General features: G+C 37.5%; 1 protein-coding gene across 2 annotated transcripts in view; it reads right to left on the minus strand.

The window, feature by feature from the left end:
- TMTC2 (transmembrane O-mannosyltransferase targeting cadherins 2) overlaps positions 1-21,301 on the minus strand; it is a 236,821-nt gene that overhangs the window by 24,810 nt on the left and 190,710 nt on the right. For both annotated transcript variants that reach the window (XM_063396396.1, XM_063396395.1), the window contains 2 exons: positions 17,607-17,688; positions 4,661-4,775 (listed from right to left, as the gene is read on the minus strand). In XM_063396396.1, coding sequence (XP_063252466.1) covers positions 4,661-4,775; positions 17,607-17,688 — 197 coding nt within the window. The remainder of the gene's footprint in view (positions 1-4,660; positions 4,776-17,606; positions 17,689-21,301) is intronic.

Raw genomic sequence — 21,301 nt, forward strand, 5'->3', positions numbered from 1 at the left:
TATTAAAAGTAACATAACTCACATTAGAGTGAAATATTAGATAAAATGTTGATAAAAAAACAGTGAAGAAGGAAAGGAAGCAAAGAGAGGTTCAGAAGAGAGTCTTTTTCATAGTTATAAGCTATATTTTAACCTCTATCCCAAGCCTTTTCATGAGGAATCACCTTGAAAACAGAAGTGATTTTCCCCACTAACAACTAGCACCCAATCTCATATTAAGGGAAAAAATACTTCCACTTTTTATTCTCTCATATCTCTTAACTTCATATCTCTCTGAGCTTCCAGACCAAACAATTCCCCATATTTAGCTCCAGCTGACTAACAGTGACACCTAACAAATGTGCTTGATGACACATCACTCTGAGATTCTCCAGCTATAATCAGTTTACATTCATTTGATTTTTACATTATTCACTGGAAAAAATGCTGTTGTAAAAGAAAAACACAACCAATGCTGACTGATTTAGATACATGTGAGTGGGAAAGGTTTCGTTTTAACCTGCCTTCTGCTTGATACAAGGCTTCAGACTGTTAATTTTTACTATAAAATCATAGATGTCGGCACAAAGAAATTTTCTTCACCATTTCCTATTTTAAAACACTGAATGCTGATACTTGGCATTCTTAATGGACCTTTTTGTGTGATGACAAAATTATAATCAGGTTTTATAATCAGCTGCTCTGTTGCAATGAACCATTCATCCTCAGCTTTTTGTTTTAAAAATCTATATAGATTATATGCTTTGCCATACATACATATATATTTAAGCATATAGATAGTAAATAAAGGATGAATATAATCTGTTCAGACAATAACATAGGGTTAAGATGTGCCTATGATACTGTATCAATTATACTCCATGTTTGGTCAGTGCATTCTGGACAGCCAAAATACTCTTACAGAAAATCACTGAAAAATAAAGAACATGTCATGTAGTATTGCTCTAATTTAAGACTTCTGTTTTCAACAGTCAATAAACATCCCGTAACTTCATGTCACATGAGATTTTCCCAGAACAACCCTCTCACAAAGCATGGAAAAACAATTACTCCTACAAAATGTGTTTTTAAGCAAAGAGGTCTTTTTCCTAAATTTGTTTTCATGTGGAGGCAAGGTGAACTTCTTCTCCTGTTTCTAATTATTGTGGCGGTGCCACCACACTGCCACCCTTCATTCTAGAGATGACCATTCCTCGCCCCCAGCAGCTGCTGAAGGCAGCTCAGCTGGTCCAGGAGAGCTCAGTGAGGCGTAGCCCTGCTAACACACGGCCCAGGCACTGCAGCTCCACCGCGCAGCACCGCACGCGCCCCGCGCCTCTGCCCAGACACCTCCCGCTCCCCTGCGCAAGAGCACGGCAAACACCACAGACGTAAAACACACGACCAGATACTGCCTCAGCAACCACCCAAAGGGCTGCAGGAGCCTTGGAGAAAGCTGTCTGGAAAAAAAATTTGTTGAGAAAATGAATCTTACAGACATGTAGCATGCAAGTTAAAAGTTACCAGACTGTTGCAAAGAAATTAATTGCGTTCATCCCACATCTCACCCCTCTTACAGATGCCTTGAATCATCTTGCATTGCATTAACAGGATGCTACAGAAGTAATTTAGGAAAAAAAATAGTAACTATAATGTAATTAGGAAAGGGGAGGTCTCTCAATAATGCAAACAGAACTAAGTAATTATTTTTTTTTACTTCAGATTCAGTAACAAAGAGAGAAAATCAGCAATACTGGAATATCTGATTGGAAGAGCAGACATTCTTCTTGTGACTGCTAAACTGAGAACAGGCTATCTATAAATACAGCTACTGCATTTAGACCCAGTTAACAATTCTGTTGCACATTTAAGAAAAAGATTATTAACTTGCAGCACTCTAGTTCAAAATTCTCAGAAGCTGTTAATTTTTATTTAGATTGTATTTTAATTTAGTTTTTTTTCTCAGCAAGGAGGGGGATTTAAAAAAGACTAAAATATTTTAGCACTAGACTAGAAAAACAAATTGCATTTTGAGAGAATGGTACGTTTATTTTCCATCCAAAACAGCTGAAAACCAAGAAACGTCTTCATATTTCTCAGTCTTGTGACACTGCTTAGGCTAATGGTGGAAACAATAGGAGAGGAGGGAAAGATGATTTCTTCCTAATTCAAAAACACATCATTGTGTAAAATATTTGACCTGAAAAAGAAAATATCAGAATACAAAAATCTAAGCTTTTGTTATTATCTTGCAGTCATTTTGGAAACCTTGCATCATCCACATTAATATCAATTTCTGTCTCATTCTACAACACATCTTTAAAATTTATCCCGTGTCTCTCACAAGAGTCATTTCATTTTCATGCTCTGTGAACTTCTGTAATGTATTTTCTACCTCACAGCTGTGCAGTTCATTCAAAATTCTTACTCTTTTACCAGTCAGTTTTTATAGCTCTCTAGGGTACCTAAAGAGCATTTGGTCACCTACATGAAATTATGTCAGCCTTTCATTTATGACTGTCTTTAGCATTCAGTTCCTAGCAGTGTCACTCTGTGCCAGTTGGAGTACTACCTTCTTTCTGTCCTCCTTTGTGTCTTGGTATCTGTTTTCTTCTTGGAATCACCTCAGCTCTCCATTGCTCTAAAGATCCTAAAAATCATCTGCTGCTGAAGAGCCAGACTCCTGGTGAATTTGTAGCTGCTCTGTTCCAGTGAATGAATATGCATTGCCCTTGTCTAACAAGTATTACAGAAGCAATATATTTGAATTAACTGCGAAGTAAAGCCATGAACAAGGATGGACACTAAAATCATAATTTTTAGCAAAAATCAGTCAGATGCTAACACATGGGGTTTTAAGCAAATGTTTGTCAGCACTGACTTCAGCTTTGCCACCCTGAGGCTTGCTAAATCCTACAGATCACTTTAGACCCTCAGAGAGTATTAGGAAGACATTATGATCTTCCACAAAGACAGCTGAATATTAAGTGAAAAATTAGATCAACTGGGTAACTCATAGGAGCACAAGGGATTCTAGCTAAACTAAAGCAGACCTATTTTTTAAAAGTGTTTCAGTTTGGTGCATTTTTTTTGTTTTTGAAGCTTTTGGCTTTGCTCTTACAGTAAAAATTGAGAAGGTAGAGGATCACTGAGAGCTCACTGCTTTCAAGGCCTCCCAACAGTACACTCCCAACCAGATCAAGCAGGGTAACCATGGCTGATGCACAGCACAGCAGCATAGCTGTTATATTAAAATTGAAAAAATACTCATATCCAGATGTGAATATATGTGCCTCAAAGATCTCAAATGCTACATTCAGTGCTCACAGAGAAAGCAGGAGATTTATTAAACCTGTTTCTAAAATAGTACTGATCTACACCACCACATTCTATAATACACACAACCATACCACTAAACCACCTTCTACAATATACTCAGTAAAATCAGGACTCTGACCCCTCCACACCTTTCTAAATTCAGCTGTCATACCTAGCCTGCTATGCTTCTGTCTGTGAATTTGTAACATTAATCTAAGTGTTTCAAATTACTGAATTCTGTCTTGAGAGATATCACCCACAAAAAAATCATGGGGAAGGGAAAGATCCTTCAAATAGCCCATATACCTCTGTCAGGTCTGACTATTATTTACCAATAAGCCATTTGTCTTGGTTTCCTTTCTAATCTACAAGCATTAAGTTATTTTTAAAAAATAACTTTTGGGGCTCATTTCAAAATCACGGCATAGAAACCATAATTCTGAAACACAGCTTCTGAAACTTGCTTGCAGATGATTCTACCTTCTCTTTTATACTATTTGCTTTTTCTTTCATTTCTTATTTAAAATGCTAAAAGTATAATGGAGCCTAGGAAGATATCTTCAGTAATTATCTCAAGAACTGTTTTGTGGTAATGAAGTATATTTTTTAAATTTCTTTTTTCATGCATTTTCTATGCTTAGATACCATCTAAATGAAATCAAGTATCCTTATAGCTGTTAAGTGGACAATAGACAATTATTAGATAGTTATCCTAGAAATAAGCATGGAGGATACCTATTACAGTAATGTGAGTTTAATGATAATGTTAAACTCACAGACAGAAGCTTAATGTTACTGAATAACCAGGTCTGACAGCTTTGAAAGCTAAAGTAGAAGTACAAAGTTTTGTTCTATCCACATAGAATAGAATTAAATATAGGACTACACTTTAAATTACAGATGCTGTGAATAGTGAATTATCAGCCTGGGAATATTTAGATTTTGAATTATCATAATGTTCCCTACTGATATTAACAATATTTTTAAATATTCTCTATTTACATCCAGATGAGAAATATGGTCTCGTCTTTTCAGTTGCTATGCACACTAAAATTTTAAAAATCAGGTAAAAGGAAATCCTACAGAAGGTTCCTCACATGGAAGCAAAATGCATTACCTGTTTGTGAACAACAGAAGTTTGTAAGGTAGGAAATTATGATATGATAAATAGAATTTAAGAAATGCAAAGTGCTAAATGCCACAACAATTTAATTCTACTTCTTTGTATCTTATTAGCAATAATATGGAATTATTCAAAAGAGTTGCTGGGCTTTAAAAGAATTCTGCATAAGCAAAGGCTACAAAGACTTTTTTCCTCCAAAAGAAGAGGAAAATCAAGTGAGGCAGATGTACAAGCACTAACCTGAGCATGTGGGCTGCATTGAAAACAACATCAAATTCCGTATTATCAAGTTCAGCTGCTTTCTTTGCCATTTCAGCTGCTTCTATCAGGCGAGATTCTTCTAGGAGGAACTGACCTGCAATGGAGTACATGAACATCAGCACACAGAAAATAACTGATGTAATACACTTCAGACAGTATAGTCAGGAAAAGGAAGCACAAAAATCCCACCAACCCCCAAACTAATAAACCAAGAAACAAATCAGTGTTTCAGATTCAATCTTTAGTTATTTGTTGATCTGGTCTGTTTTTCAGTATCTTTGATATATAGTCAATGTAGAAAAATTGTAATGAATGTAAGAAGTAATAACAATATTTTTGGAATATATTCAAGGAAAGTGAGACTGATAGAGTAAAACTCAGCCATCAAGAAACAATACTCCAAAACACCAAGAAGCCTGCCATTTGAGAACATGCCTTTCTGGCTATACAATTACCATATTTGCTTCATCAAAACAAATTGAAATAAAATAGTACCTACAAATTAAACACATTCCCAAAGCATATCCCAAAATTTGTTTTAAAACATATCCCAAAATCACATAAAATGATAAATTTTTGTATACATATATGGTAACATTTTTTAAGCTTTAAAATTCTAAGTTGTATTTAGTTTAAAACCAATATATGTATATAAGTATACCTTAATGGACTGGTTTTTTATCATGTATTTCACTAACACTAAAAGAATCACAACAGGCATCTTTTTTCAAGTTTCCTGTATGATACTTACCTCTCACATTAAACAAAAATAGAAGATGGCTAAAATCAAGTGACTCACTTTTTACAAATTACATTATCATTACCATTAAACCAAGTATAAACTGAAAAGAATGAATAATTTAGCATTAACCAAGCTTTAACTGAAGTACAGTAGTTTCAAAACAAAACATGTAACATGCAGTAAAACTCTATAAAAATGAGTTTTCCTTTGAAGAAGCAAAAAAAAGAATTTGGAAGGTATTTTTGCTCCTTTTAATGCTCAACCTTATTTTTGCTCCTTTTAATGCTTTTTCACATCTAATCTGTAAAATATGTCATTTTTTTCAACATTTTTTGTACAAAATTCAGCCATCTAATCTCTGTGCCTACATAACTTTACATTTGGAAGAGCTATCCCAAAGCTTAGTGATTACACATTCCAGCATCTCATCCTTCCCTTTTTGTCTTACTCTGTAAAGTAACGTGTCTCAACCGAAATTCCCCCATGCCACACTAACCACAAGCCTCATCAGGAACCATGAGCAAATGGTATCCTGTCATGGTAAGGGATTTGCTTTTTTTCTTTCCCCCTTCCCTCATGCATTTCCTGTTGCTCACATATTGCTGTGTGCTAATGTGAAAAATTCCCCTAACCAGAGCTAGCAAGGTCTGTACATCGTGAACCCAGTGATGCTTTGGTACAACAAAGACATTTGCAGAAGGAATCATTTCAATACAAAAAGTGATGAAAGGCAGCTTTCTTAGCTTTTTGTTTTCTCTGTGGATACATTTCAGCTTGGGAGAGTTGGCAGATTATTTACTCAGTCTCCTATATCTAATTATTCAGATCTGCAAAACTTGTAAAAACATTTTGGTACCTTCCTGCATTCACAGCATAAGGTTTGCTTGCTTTAGTTACATTCACACTCTAATATGTACCACACTTTGATGCGCTACAACGCTTTGTGCTCACTGTGTCCAGAAATAGATGGTTTACAAAAAAAGCCTTCTCACACAGGAAAATAAGTAAATAAATAAATAAAAAGAGAGAAAAACCATAAGAAGACAACATAGTTGGAGAACAATTTGGACCACAAGAAATTAATTTGCCTTCCAAATTGTAAGTCAGTGGCTGAACTGTTAATGGAAGTCTCTTAATGGAAATTTCTTCTACAGGGAAAAACATTATGACAAAAGCTGGAAGTTTACTTTTTTCTTTTTTTTTTTTTTTTTTTTTTTTTTTTTTTTTTTTTTTTTTTTCTTTTTTTCTTTTGGGTACCACATCAGGGTATGCCTATATGCAGCCAGAGAAACTCAGATTTGAATCTGAAAATTCTCCATGTAAATCTATCAAATAAAAATTCACATCTTTCGATTTGGGCTGAATTCCTATTTTCTTTAAAGTGCAATTTTTGAAATAAGCTTGACCAACTAATATTCCAATTCTCTTCCAATGAATGAAGCAAAACAGTTTCCCAAATCTTGAGGTCCATGTAAAAGCAAACCAGCCATAAAATGTTAACTTTAAGGTACTTTTGCTAATGAAATTCCTGGATTAGCAGAGTGAAACACTGGTAAGTGGATGTGTTACTAATACATTCAACCAGGGGGAAGAAGGAAGATGTAAGTAAAACTTTCAGTTCTTCAAAACAGAAAATTCTAGCACTGTATTTTATCATACACAAGTCTCTCCCCTCTACTGGAGGTGGCAGTAACTCATGCTGAGTGGGTAAGTAGCAGATGATGCATACATGAAACGAACTGTGTTATCCTCCATACACAAGCCCTTAGAGAACTCCATTTTTGGGCCAGTTCTCTCCATAAATGACTTGGATGCAGGTCTTAATGGCATACTAGGTAAGTTTGCCAATGACATGAAACTGAGAGGAGCTCTCAACTCCCCTGAGGGCAAATGCCAGATTCTGCACCTGGGATGGGGCACCCCTGGATGTACAAACAGACTGGGGACTGAGATGCTGGAAAACAGCACCATGGGAAGGGACCTGGGGATCCTGGTAGATGGCAAGTTAACAAGAGTCACGGTACCCCAGCACTGCAAACCAGCTGAGGGGGGTGATTTTCCCACTCTGGTTTGATCTCACCTTGAATATTGTGCACAGTTTTGGGCACCATAACATAAGAAGGTTATGAAGCTAGCTACTAGAGAACATCCAGAGGAGGGTTGCTGATCAAAGATTTCCTTAATTGTATGGGCTACAAATAAAATATGCTGCAACTTTCTCAGTCAAGTGAAAAAGTCAATACCTGAGTGTACAGGTGTGTGGTGAGTCGTCCCCTGCCAATATCCAAGCACTTACACAGGGTGAGGGGAGAAAACAGAAGAGCAAAACCAAGAGAATCTCTGTGTCAAGATAAAGATAGTTTAACATAGGGAAGAAAAAACCCCCTCCCAAACTAAAACAGCAAACAGCAAAGTGAAAGAAATTTCTCAACAGTTCTCACAGGTAGAGTGATGCTCAGCCAGTCTCCAAACAAAGCCACCTCAGAAGCCAAAACTCCTCTTGTTTCTCTAACGCAAGTTTTAATTGCTGAACATGATGTTATATGGACTGTTATATCTATCCTTTTGGCCAGCTCAGGTCAGCTCTCCAAGCTGCATCCCCTCCCAAAAAGAGAAAGCCTTCACACTGCTCAAATACTATTCAGTAACAGCCAAAACACTGGTGTGTGTTATAAAGACTGCTTTAGTCAAATCCAAAACAAGGCATCATCCAAGCTGCTATGAAGTTAACACTATCCCAGCCAGACCTAGTACAAGGTGGAAACTTTCAGCTGAAAATTGATTTGCCAAGTTCTCCTGAAAGGCAAACTAATTTTATTCACACCTCTCAATTTAATTTAAAGCACCTAAGTAGAAAAATACCATTTTGAAAACATTAGCTGCCATTAATTTTAATCCGATATACTACATTCATTCAAAAATGAGCAGGATTGGCAGTTTACTGCTGCACTTTTTTCATTAAAAAACAGACCTGAACCTTTCTTGTCAAAGCCATGAAGAGGTTTTCCCAAGAGAAGAGCACTAGCAGGGTGTAATATTGGCAAGGTGTTGAAGGTGGATCACAAGGTATGATCCACAAGCCCCTGCATCCAGGAACCACTTGTGTGGGTCGAAATTTATACGTAGGATTTTCTTCTCTGACAAGCAGCTGGCAGACCTCATGATTTATGAGATACTGCCCAACATAACAAAGAGAGCTTTCTTATTGCAGGTGTCATGATTCCAGCTCTTGCCAACAACATAAATTATAGTAGCCTGACTGTTTTTTGGAATCACAACAGCTTTTGAGAAAACACCTCCACACACCATACTTTCCTATCTAGAGGAAAGAATATTTTTTATTACTCTTCTTCTAAACTGGAAGTGGGAAATCCATAGTCCAGGAAAAGATGTGACTTTCAGAAACACTGTTCTGTGCCTAGAATGTTACTTTAAAAAATTTTCCACCTTTCTTACTAGACAGCCCAGAGGTAAGAGTAAATATGTAGTCAAGACCTTTGATGGCAGAGAACTGATTCAATATTTCACAATCCTTTCAGTACTTTTTTCCTAAACTATCTAAGAATCAGAAATAGTATTAATGCTGATGAAATCTGTACCTGCAGCCTTGTTCAAATTTACTTTTCATTGCAAACCATCAACAGTGGTTTTGAGTCTATATGTGACCAAAAACTTTTGGGGCAAAATATGCAATCTACTGAAAAGTAAGATGTAAGTATGTATAAGTAATTTAAACAGGAATAAACAATTTCCAGTTCCCAGCAGTTGAAAAGAACAGTTTATTTTCATCTTTTATCAATTTTAAAAAGCATTTATCCACATCAATGAAAGCATATACCTCCCTATCCTGTATCATTGTCTCCCTAAAACAATCATAAACATTTGCAAAGCACTTGTTAAGACAGGCACCACCAACAATTTAAAAGCCATACATCTGAACTGGTAATTCTGCTGCTTTATTGTAACAAGAAAGGTATTAATTGGTTGGGATATGTCTGTGTGTAAAAATCTTTTATGTTCAGTGCACAAAGGCATTAGTGCGTTTCTCTAGAATGGGCTAAACTATTCCTTGCATTCACTGTGAGCCTTTATTTTACTATATAAAAGTGCAATTTGCTTAATTTACTAGATAAAAGTGCAATTTGCACCAATCCTTTAGTAGAAATGTTCCCTCTTTTATGCACTGGCAAACATACAAAGGTACTCTATTCCAGAACAGAGTAGATTTCTGAAATAGCTCATCTTGCTGGTTTTGCTTTTGAAAAGAACTATCTTAAATGTTCTCAGAATGCTGCTGATTCTACATTTACTCAGGTTGCCATGATACACTTGTGTGGTGACATCTTTAGTAATCCAAGCAAAACTGAGTTAACTACCTTCTGAATAATAATGAAAAAAACTTCCAATGCCATCCTAACAAGTGCTGAACATGGAAGATGTGATAGGAGAAACAAAGGCAACTTATATCACAGTCACCTATATGGTAGCAACAATTCAGGTTTTGCTGCCCCTTGTATCCCATTCCAACTTAATCTAAAGGTGTACTCTTTGTTTCTTGCTGGAAGGACTTCTGGAGACTTTCTCCCTTTAATTAGTTTCCATAAAGAAAATTCTTCCATGCAAATAAAATATAATTAAACACTAGGCAAGCCAGTGGGTGCTGCAATGTTATTATACACACTGGCTTAGAAAAGACTTCTTTTTGTTAGCCTTTTTCTTTGTCTGAAAAACTTATCTGTTGCAACTGTGCTAAATATACCACTGGATGTCATTCAGATCACAATCACAGATAAACAGAAAAAATTTACTAGCAAACCTTTGGGACTTGACTAAATCTGTGACCACATCTGGATCACTGGAAGCTCGCACCAAACCAGAAGATTAATGATTAAAATATATACTGCAGAGGATCTCATGATTTACAAATATTGAAGATCCTGAACTCCATATCACTTCCCAGACACCTGATGATGTGTCAGGTTTGTAAATGTAAAATTTGGCTGAAAAAGAACTATTCAGTTGCACTTTTGTAGCAGGTTCATGCTATCTCTATAAAAATCCCCATGATATAGTACTCATAGGTCAAAACATATGATCATTAGCAAAGAAGCCTCCAGCATTGTTCGTGTTCATTTTTCAGTCCCTACAGAAATGCCACATTTTGGCAATATGGAAGAAGCATATAGACACATTTCTAACCCTGTATCTGATCTGCACTATCTATATCACATCTCTTGAGAAGTCCAGTATATTGTGCTGAGGGAGCAGAGTCAACCACATGTTAGAGATGCCAAAATGATTAGATTTAAAGCTAGACCCAAGGGATGAGCCAGAAGCATGGAAATTCCACAGCATTTCAGGTCAGTGACCTAGCTTGCTTGAAAATGCTCTACTGAATTTGGAAAAAATAGTTATTAGAGTGGTCTGTAATCTTCTTGTAATGCTGCGTGATAACAGTAGCCTGGAGAGTAACAAAAAGGACTTAAATTTGGTAGATGGTTCTGAACAGCTCAGTTCTTGTCCTCAGTTTGGAAGCAAAAAATACTGTTGGTTTGTAGTAGCTGAAGATTTTCTTAAAGTTTATAGAGAGAATTCTGTGAGTAGAAAGGTCAGAAGCTTAATGAAGTCTTTCTGTAAGACAGTTACATCTTCTTTTTTCAGGTGTAGGAATCCTGTCTTCTTGGAATTGCATTCATTGATATTGCAGGAGCAGGTATAAGCCACAGAACAAAGTTGGGACCCTGATTTGATGGCACACTAACCTGTCAGTCAGAAATATGATAACCCATTCACTGGATTTATGAATGAAATGAGTATTACTCATTTCATTGACAAACGTGAACACTGACCTACTTGTGGACTAGGGTGACATTTCTACCATCCACATAAAACTCTCCTAAGGAAATCAGTAAGATTTCATGAGTAGGTCACGGTTGATGTTCTTCTTTCTTATAAATACAACATTGATACAGATTCATTAGTTCACTGCTTTCTTCATAGGACCTTTTCCTTACATTTGTGGGCAAAATAATTTTTCCCTAGGCTGCTCTTCAGTCAATGAAGAGAAGGACCACAAAGCTCAAGCACTGAGAACAATGTGACTACATGGAAATATTATAAATACAGCACAAAGAATCATTTAGGTTGGAAAATACCATCATGATCATCAAGTCCAACCTCTGACTGACCACCACCATGCTTGTTAAACATAATACTAAGTGCAATTGATGCCTTAAGTTTTAGCTTTCATGTTTTTCAGATTCTGTGCTGTCTAGGTGTGTAGTTCTGAGCCTCGTATTAAGTGCTATTAAGCTTTCCTCACAGAGCACGTAGACAAACAATTCCTTTTCCTGCTGGAGACCAAGGACAATGAGTACAACTTTCAGGCCCAAAAGCATAAACAATGGTGGACTGAAGGGAGGAACAAGAAGGATGAGACCTCACAACCTGAAGCTATAACTGGACAATTAAACCCTGGTTTAATCACTGGTTGCCTGGGAGAAGAGACCAAACCTCAGCTGGCTACAGCCTCCTTTCAGATAGGTGGAGAGAGTGATACGGTCTCCCCTGAGCCTCCTTTTCTCCAGGCTGAACAACTCCAGTTTTCTCAGCTGCTCCTCACAGGACTTGTGCCCCAGACCCTTCCCCAGCCTTGCTGCCCTTCTCTGGGCATTTTCCAGTACCTCAAGGTCTTTCTTGTAGTCATGGGCCTGGAACCAGACACAGGACTTGAGGTGTGGCCTCACCACTGCTAAGTACAAGGGGACAAGCCCTGCCCTGCTCCTGCAGGTCACACTATTGCTGATCCAGGCCAGGATGCCATTGGCCTCCTTGGCCACCTGGGCACACGCTGGCTCATGTTCAGCCACTGTCACCAGCATCCCCAGCTACCTCATCCCTTGGGCAGTTTCCAGCCACTCTGTCCCCAGCCTGCAGTGCTCCATGGGGTTGTTGTGACTGAAGTCCAGGACTTGGCACATCACCTTACGGAACCTTAATCTAAGAAAATATCCAAGAAAAAAAAAATGAAGTCACACCTGTAAATCTATAGATTTTCTCACATTCACTTATACATGTAAGCCTAAGACTTAAAGACTGAAAAAAACGGTTCTTCAAAACTCACTGCTATCATATTTCAATGAAACTTTGATGCTTAAACCATAGCAATTCCAACCCATTTTCAGGCTGTGGTAAAGCAGCCATCTTTGGAAGTAAGACAGATACAAAGTGCTCATAAATTTAGGTGAAAATTTAGGCACCAAAAAGGGCTAAGAGCCCTTTGCAGAAACAGAGATTAGGAAGATTAGGATGAAATTAAAAAACAATAATAAGAGTAGTTAAGAAGTTAAACTTGTTTAAAAAGAAACAGATAATGTATAAAAATAACTCCTGAATTAGCACAAAGTCAAAAGTGAAAGGCAATATAAAAACAAAAGTGTATTTAGGAATATGTTAATCTGTTCTTAGTTCAATGAGGATACAGCTAATACACTTCAGTTCCATGTAATCTGAAAGTCTCTTAGTTTTACATCTCTAACTGGGAACACACTTAAAAAGGCACATGATCAATGTGAACTGCCAAATTAAGTGAATGCATAATTAATATAATGAGAATAATGCATTTTTATAATGAAAAAGGAATCTTTAAACAATTTAGGGTTATTAGAAACAATGTATTATTCACAGGAAACTATTTTAAAAGGAGGTCTCAACAGCTATTAATAAAACATAGTTAACTGGAACATCCTATTGGGTTCTAGACTTTTCTATTCCAATTAAGCCATTACAAATACAAGGGAGAATGGACCTCTACACACATTTATCTTGAAATCTCACTCCTTCTTTGTCTCTCTCTTTTATTCCCTACTCCATTTTCATAATTTTGGAGAGAGGCCACTATATGCACTTTAAGAGACAGTGGCAAAATCTGTTTTTAGCAGACAAGTAAAATGAACTCTGCTTTAGTGGGTTTTTTTGTGGGGTTTGTTTGGTTTGGGTTGTTTTTGCTTTTTGGGGTATTTTTGTGGGGCGGGGGTTGGTTTGTTTGTATTGTTGTTGTTTGCTAGATTTTTTTTTATGATTATTATTATTTTGTTTTGTTTTTAAACAGCAAATTATAAATAAAATAAGACACTTCTGGAGATAAACTCTTTACACAACAAACATCACTGTAGATTTATTGTGGTTTTCATTTAAGGGAAAGCTAGTGTGGAAAGCTTTCAACAATTTCAAACTCCTCAATTATGCTGCATCCTACTTTACTGAAGAATTTCTTTTGGTTTATTTGGTTTTTTTAGAGATAAGCATGTAAGTAAGTATGTCACTATTTGAAATGCACCTCATCTCTGCGCACTGATGAATTTTATACATAATCTTTCTTCAGCTTCTCCTGAGATAGGCTCAGTGCAGACAGAAATGGAAACCTTTACCTCCTTTGTCATCATATATCCAAATACTACATCCAAAACTACATAGTCTCTGAGCCATAAGGGCACTTGTCTGACCTGACTGAACAGCCCTATGTTGGGCACATTTGTTAAGAAATTTAATGTACTGACTTCTTTAGATGCCATTATGTTCTTAAAATATTTATAAGACAGTTTCTTTTAACTTGTTTAGTTCATAGGTACCTCTTTGTAATTTCTCGCACTGACACTTAGATTCATCCCTTTCATTTCATCATGGCAAGCAGATGAGAAAGAATCAATAGTCCATGCAGACCACCTCAATTATGTCATCAATCTGTCGATGACTGGCATTACCAAAATCTTGCAGGATTCAAAATGGCCTACTTGAGTTACATGTTCAAAGTAGAGTGGGATGCATGACTGGCAATATCTTGAGTAGATGTGGGTATGACAGTTTGAAGAAAACTTTCCCAGAGGAAAAAAATGGAAATTCAAAAATAAATAAATGTTAAGTTCAACCTCTTTTGGTCAAAAGTGTTCATTTTAGGTAATCTTTAGAAAATATGTATTAAAATTATCTAATTAAAAGCTGCAAACCTTACAGAAGCATTCAAACTCAGTATCCAAAAAAATCCTCCAGCGTTATAGTTCAAAAACATGCATATTGTGCATTAAAAAAAAAAGTACTGGTGCTTCTTCACTCTTTCCTCTCTCACTTTTTTTTCTTCCTGATTCATGAGAATTTTCTCTCTTCCATCTGTGAGGTGTTTCTGGTAGCATACTGTGTACTCATCACTCATATATTTGTTAAGACAATGGTTTTGCACTAAGTTCAGATAACTGGCATATGAGAGGAAGAAAGGAAAGAAGGGCAGAAGAAAAGTGGTCAGGTGAGCAGCAGCCTACATCTCCATCTGAGAGGGGACTGCCATCCTCTATGGTCACTAGAGTATAAGCCACTTCCCCTTATGTCCAATGAAGTGGCATCATGTCAGCAGTCTACAGGGATTTATATCTCTCAGCTTTTCCACTATTTTTCCCTTCAGACATCTTCAGGCATAATGAGTCTGGGAAAAACTGCTTAAAACTTAAATCCCCTTAAACCCAAAGTCAGCCAAGTACCTACATTAAACTAATTATAATGCCAGCTTGAGCAGAGAAACATGCTGTAGTGGTATCTTTCAAGGAGCAACCATGAAACTGTTCCACTCCCTCCAAATTTTCATGTGATTAAATAAGCTGTCTCCTGCACTAAGTCACACTTAAAAATAGCTTCGGCTTACGTCTTGAATTAAAGCACATTATAATACAAAGGTAAGCCTCTTAGAAGATACAGCATATTGACAGATTTTCTCATAGCTCCAAGAAAAGTCCAGAAGGTTAGAAGTCAAAAAGAACATCTGCACAACCTGGAAGCACAGATTATAAGTGTATGCAATTCATGTGCACTTGGAGGAAATCTTCAGTCCATTTATTCCTGCTACTCCATCAACACCCTGTTATGTCCCAGCTGACCACTCTTGTCATTTGGCTGCTTTGTGAGGTATGTGTTTTTTTAGGACTGATGCCAACTACTTTATTCTCCCTTCCAACATCTTCATGCTGAGAAAAAAAGAGTAATCTCTAAGATTTACATGCAAAATATGGATGTATTTCCCCATAATTAAACTCTTGGCATATAGGTTGTAGAATGTACCTGTGACAAGGTGTTGGAACAAATTAATGAGATGGAGAGGTAAAGCTTCAAGTGTTCATTAGAGATTCCAATGGATTATTTGGAATGCCCCTGGTAACACACAGTACACAGCTCTCATTAATTCAAGAAATAGGTGGAAAAGAGAAGAGAAATAAAGGTAAGAAAAAAGGAAAGGAAAAAGGGAAAGAAAGAAAGAAAAAGCAAGGATAATTTATTTCAAATTTTATAAAGTCCTGTGCCCAAAGCAATAAGGTTTTGAGATCAGCTGTACTACACAGACACAAAAGGTAAGCAGAAGTAGACCATACCTGTCTCATAGATACTTTGTTATAAATGTAGAATAACATCATGGAATCCGTGAGGTGATCAGAAGTTATATAATGAAAAGATTTCACACACATTCAGAAGAGCTCTCTGGGCATAATGCTCCAAGACCTAGTGACTAATGTTAAAGAGAATCTTCTTGTGTCTATTGCCTTTCAGCATCCCATTTTACTATGCTGTTATTCCAAACACTGACTAATTTTTACCCTTCTCTCCTAACCCGCTGAGTGGGACCTCACTTATGTTGCAATTATCACCTCTGCATAATTACAGAACCCATTTTTTGAACCTGGGACACAATAAAGGACAGTTTTCCAATGTTTTTAGGGAATAATCGTAATTAGGAAATAACGCACCACATTAATATTGTAATCTGGTAATAAAGAAGTATATCAGACATGAATGATGATTTGAATAACAATTCTTTTAGTTTATCGGGTGCTTGAAAGTGAGACAGTGGGAATATTGCAGGACATAACAAGCAAGTTAATGAGTAATGAGCAAATAAGAAAAGAATTCTAGACCTGTAAGGACAGATTTCTTAAAAACAAAGGCTGGAAGGGGCTTGAGTACGATTTCAAGAAACAATCAGCTGTAGCTTTTCCTCATTATCTTGAGATATACATGATACTTACATCCAAATGAAATAATGAGGTTTATATGCACAAATATGCCTATCATCTTTACTTGTACAGGCATAAATAGAAGACAAGGCTATGAAATGCAATGTTTCACAATGCAAAATAATGCAACACTGGGCTACATTAATTTAAACACAATGACATGTTCTAAGTCCAAAGGTTGATTCTGAGCGTCTAACATACAGAATTTCATACTGCATAGGACCAAACAAATACAACATGTGAGCAATTCAGACAAAGACATCACTGAGTAAAAACATGATTATTATGTGAGATTGATTTTCCCTCTTGCCCACTAATTTTTTATTTATTTTACCAGTTGGAACCAGAAGAGGAAATTCAAACAATATACAAATATATATATAGTGTGCTTTGTGGTTCCCTACCTTCTTCCTAAATTAAGATGAAAATTATTACTTTCTATGTTCCAATTGGCACAATGTATTTGTATTTTAAGATTTGTCCATTATCAGCTTTAAAATACAGTAAGAATTAATCCATAAAGATAAATTTTTGTTCCCTGAATCTAAACACATATGGAAATGTTTTTTGCACATCTAGCAAAAAACAATCCAAAGTTACAGATACCTTCAAATTAACTGTGTGCTTTATGCAACATGCATGGCTTAAAAGGAAAGATACAGCCAGCTTGTCAAAACCTTTTGTAATACTTAGCCATATCAAGCCAAGAAGGTATTGGAAGGAGGCAGATGTAAGGCTTGTAAGACACTTCAATATATGGAACTCATGCACACTAAAGTAAAACTTCTGGTTGCCCACCCACCAACAACCAGTGAAGTCAGGCCAAAACTGTTAACAATAATATTCCAGGCCATGAAACTTTGACATACAGCAACAGTCACTTCGTTTCTTTCCCAGAGAGGCAGCAATACTGAAATTCCTCTCATAGGAGGAAAGCTATGCAAAATATGAAAATCTTCACCTGTCCCTCTAGAATGATTGAAAAATTGTAATGAACTAATATATGGTAGATTAGCTTCTTTGCTTTTAAAGAAGACATTTTGCCAGTAGAACTTTTCAAATCTTTAATCACTTGGAGAGATTAACAGCAAGCCTGGAATAGATGTTGAAATCCTATCTATCTGAAACATACCATAATGCATGTAGCAGTTTCCTTTGGTAGGATCCAGCTGAATAGCCTTCATGAAGTACTTCTCTGCCTCGCTCTTGCGCCCCTAAAAAAAAGAGGGGGGGGATAAAATTATTTTAACAGTGTGTCACCCTGGAGCGCTCATGTACAGTTAAAATTTCCAAATTCCAGGCACTGCAGAAAAACAACCACTATTATCACTAGACTTTAACCTAAATAAATACGAATGTTTAAGTGCTACAGTAAGTGGTCAGCTACTTTATGGTGCAGATCTCCAGACTGAGGAAGAAACGTATCCAACATCATCAATGTCCAGGAAGTAAGGAAGTGGTAGAAACATATTGCAAAAGACATTGTGAAGGACTTTGGGGTGAACATCAGCTCCATGTTACTTTCCTGGACAAGCATTATACTTACCCAAGCTAAAAATGAAGGGAAATTAGGACAGAGCGTTAGTCATGCCCTTAAAAAAAGTTGGTGGGGGGTGGGGGAGGGAAAGCATGTTATGGTTTTACGAAATCATAGGACCCTAAGTTCTCATGTTGAAAAGGACCCATAAATATCATTCGCTCCAACTCCCTGCTCCTCACAGGACTACCTAAAACCATGTGACTAAGTGTTTTCCAGATACTTCTTGAGGTCTGACAGGCTGGGTGCTGTAACCACTTCCTCGGAGCCTGGTCCAGTGACCAGTCACCTTCACAGTGAAAAACCTTTTCCTAATATCCATTCTGAATGTCCCCTGATGCAGCTCCATTTCTTCTCCTTGTATCCTAAATAACACTTATACACAGCCAAGGGTAAAGTTACCACAAATGAAAGTGCATAAATCAAAAATATTTTAGGGTTTAATGCGGAAAGTAAAAAAAAAATATGTATTTTTGATTTTAGTGTGGGAAGTCAAATTTTATCAGAAATCAATTCTGACAACCATAAAACAACTGTAATAGAAAGGGTAATTTTTAAAGACAATGGTTAAGGGTATGACAATTGGTGAGGGAAAAAAAAACCAAAACCAACAAAACTAAAGCATAACAGAACTGATGGTAAAAAGAATAGACATTTTCTGATACAGGGATTTTATTATTTGGAATCCCCAAATCACTATAGTTCCATTATGGTATAGATATGCCAGAGCAGATCCATTAGTGATCATTATCCTTGAAAAAACAGCAATATTGGATTAGTCTAGTCTGATACCCAAACCCAAATCACTATCACATACTCAGTAAGACACCTGTGACCTGTTTATCCCCATTCTCATGAAATCAGCTGCTGTGGTTTGTGCTATAAAATAGGCAGCCTGCAGAATAAAAAAGAGTTAAGCTTAACCCCTGTGGAAGAAAGGCATTGTGGTCTGCATCTCTCAAGTTGCCTTGAGTGTTATTTCACAGATACAGCCTTATAGGCTTTCTCAAGTTTTGTGGTCTGGAAACAGACATGGCACACATCCTGCACTATCCCACAAGTTAACATAGGAATAATAATGAGGTCTGTTCATGATTACAGCTGCTTTAGATTCTCAGTATTTCCCTCAGGGGTCTTAGACAATAAAATAGAGCAAAAGAAGTTGTGCAGCACACCAAGAACTATATGAAGACCAGGTTCAACCAAAACCAACATAGAGGCCACATTTCAAGAGATCATCCTGGCAGAGATATGAGCAGGCTTAACATTCACAGGATTCCAATTTCACAAAATGAATGTTCATTGTAGGTAAAAATTCAGCCTTTTTATTTAGTAAACTTTTTTTGGTAAACCCACATTCCTTAAAGCCAAATCCACATGGCACAAGGTTCCTTTCAACCAAAGGGTGCAACGACATGATAGAGTACACTATCTTATACTGCAGTGGCTCATCCTGCTTTATTAAAAAATTCAAGCAACAAACAACAAACCCACAAACAAAAAGCCCAAAAGAAAAAAAACATATGACACATAGCCCAGACTGATTTTTCCTCTTTTACTAGTGCAGAAAAGACACACACACACATATATATATATATATATATATATCTGTCCTGGTTTGAGAGGAAGTGAGTTTTTCAGGAAGCTGAGGTCAAACCAATCAGTGGTCAGGTTTAAATGTTGGCACCTTCGGTGGCCACTGAGAGGTTGGACACGCCTCTGAGGACACAAGGGGTTAAAAGCAAGGACTCCCAGATGGACTTCCTCTTTCTGGCTCTGCTTTCAGGAGAGGAGCACCTTTTCCCCCTTCCCCTGCCCAGCTGCCCAGGCTGGGTGGGGGAGGGGGGCCATGTGGCCGGGCTGAGGTAGGCCGGGGGCCCCAGGGGGGAAAGAGAGAGAACGGGACTGGAGCTGAGCCAGCCCCATCCAGGATGGAGTGGTGGAGAACTTTGGAGAACTCTGGAGGTGCCTTCCGTCCCCCCCACCCCACCCCCCTTGTGCCTGAGCCTGTGGCCTTGCCGGGAGACAGAAGCTTTTAACTCTGAGGCAGAGGAAAACTTTTCCCAGACATTGATTCTCATGGCTGGTGGTTTCAGAAGAGAGAGGGACAGCCTGGGACCGAGATGATAAAGGACGATGAAAAGAACCCCCCTCGATGGCTAGAGGTGAAGAGGAGTGGCTTTTGGGCTGGACTTTTCTTGCATAATGTTAGCCATAGACGGACCCTGAACTCTCCTGAGCATAAATAAGACTGTATTTGGGTGGATGCATTTTGGCTCAAACCCAAAGACTTTGTGGCCTGTTCTTGGAACCCTTGGCCCCAGGGGTAAATGTGGGGGTGACTGCTTGTCCCAATATGAGAAGATGGCTGGTTTTTGGTACTTGTCCAAGCATCCTTAAAAAAGCCCTATATGCGGTTTTGGTCCTTGGATGGTGGTGAGAGCACTGGACATGGAAAGGAGGGTGTCACCCTGGTAGGATTCTCCAGGTGGTGCCATGGGTGACATGGGAACACGGGAGGGTGGACCTGTGTTTCCTGTGGGGGGTCTGTGGTGTGAGAGAGACTCCTCTCTCCCTGGATGGATTGAAGATTGTTTTTTTAAGGGATGATGACTTTGATGGGGAACCCGGGGTTGTGGAAGGTTTAAGCAAGTAAGATGAGGGTAATGTGCAAGTGTTAACTGTTGAGCATGTAAGGGATGGAAATTGAGGGGAGGAGAAGAAATGTTCTGGGAGGTTTTCATTTCTGTTTCTGGGTGTTGGGTTTTCTTTTCTTTTCTATTGTCTGTTGTTATGTAGTTTAATAAAGTTTTCTTTCTATTTCAAGTTTTGGGCCTGCTCTGCTCTGTTCTTGATCACATCTCACAGTAGCTCATTAGTAAAAACATACACTCATGGGTGCACTGGCATTTGGCAACCCATGACAATATAAAACACAGTTTTTTTAAAAATAGCATGTAACTACAGTTAAGAACAAAAAATGAAGAAAATAATCATCAATTAAAACAATTGGCAGGGTGAGGTGATAATCAAATACTCAATTTTGCACATTTAAGTCTAAGGTTGGCAATCGTGGTCTGGCAAAAGTTACAATGGCTTATCTAAGTCTAGCATTGAGAATTCAAAATGAGAGGCACTAAGCATATGTATCATTAATACCGACAGAATGAACATCTACAGATTTTGCATAATTGCCTTTTTTAACAGACTAACATAATTCGATTTAGCTGTTTGCACTCTGTGTCTATTTCTAGAACATCAAAACACAGTTCATTGAATACAGTCACAAA

Source organism: Prinia subflava, chromosome 4 (assembly GCF_021018805.1).
Source record: "Prinia subflava isolate CZ2003 ecotype Zambia chromosome 4, Cam_Psub_1.2, whole genome shotgun sequence".
Classification (NCBI taxonomy): domain Eukaryota; kingdom Metazoa; phylum Chordata; class Aves; order Passeriformes; family Cisticolidae; genus Prinia; species Prinia subflava.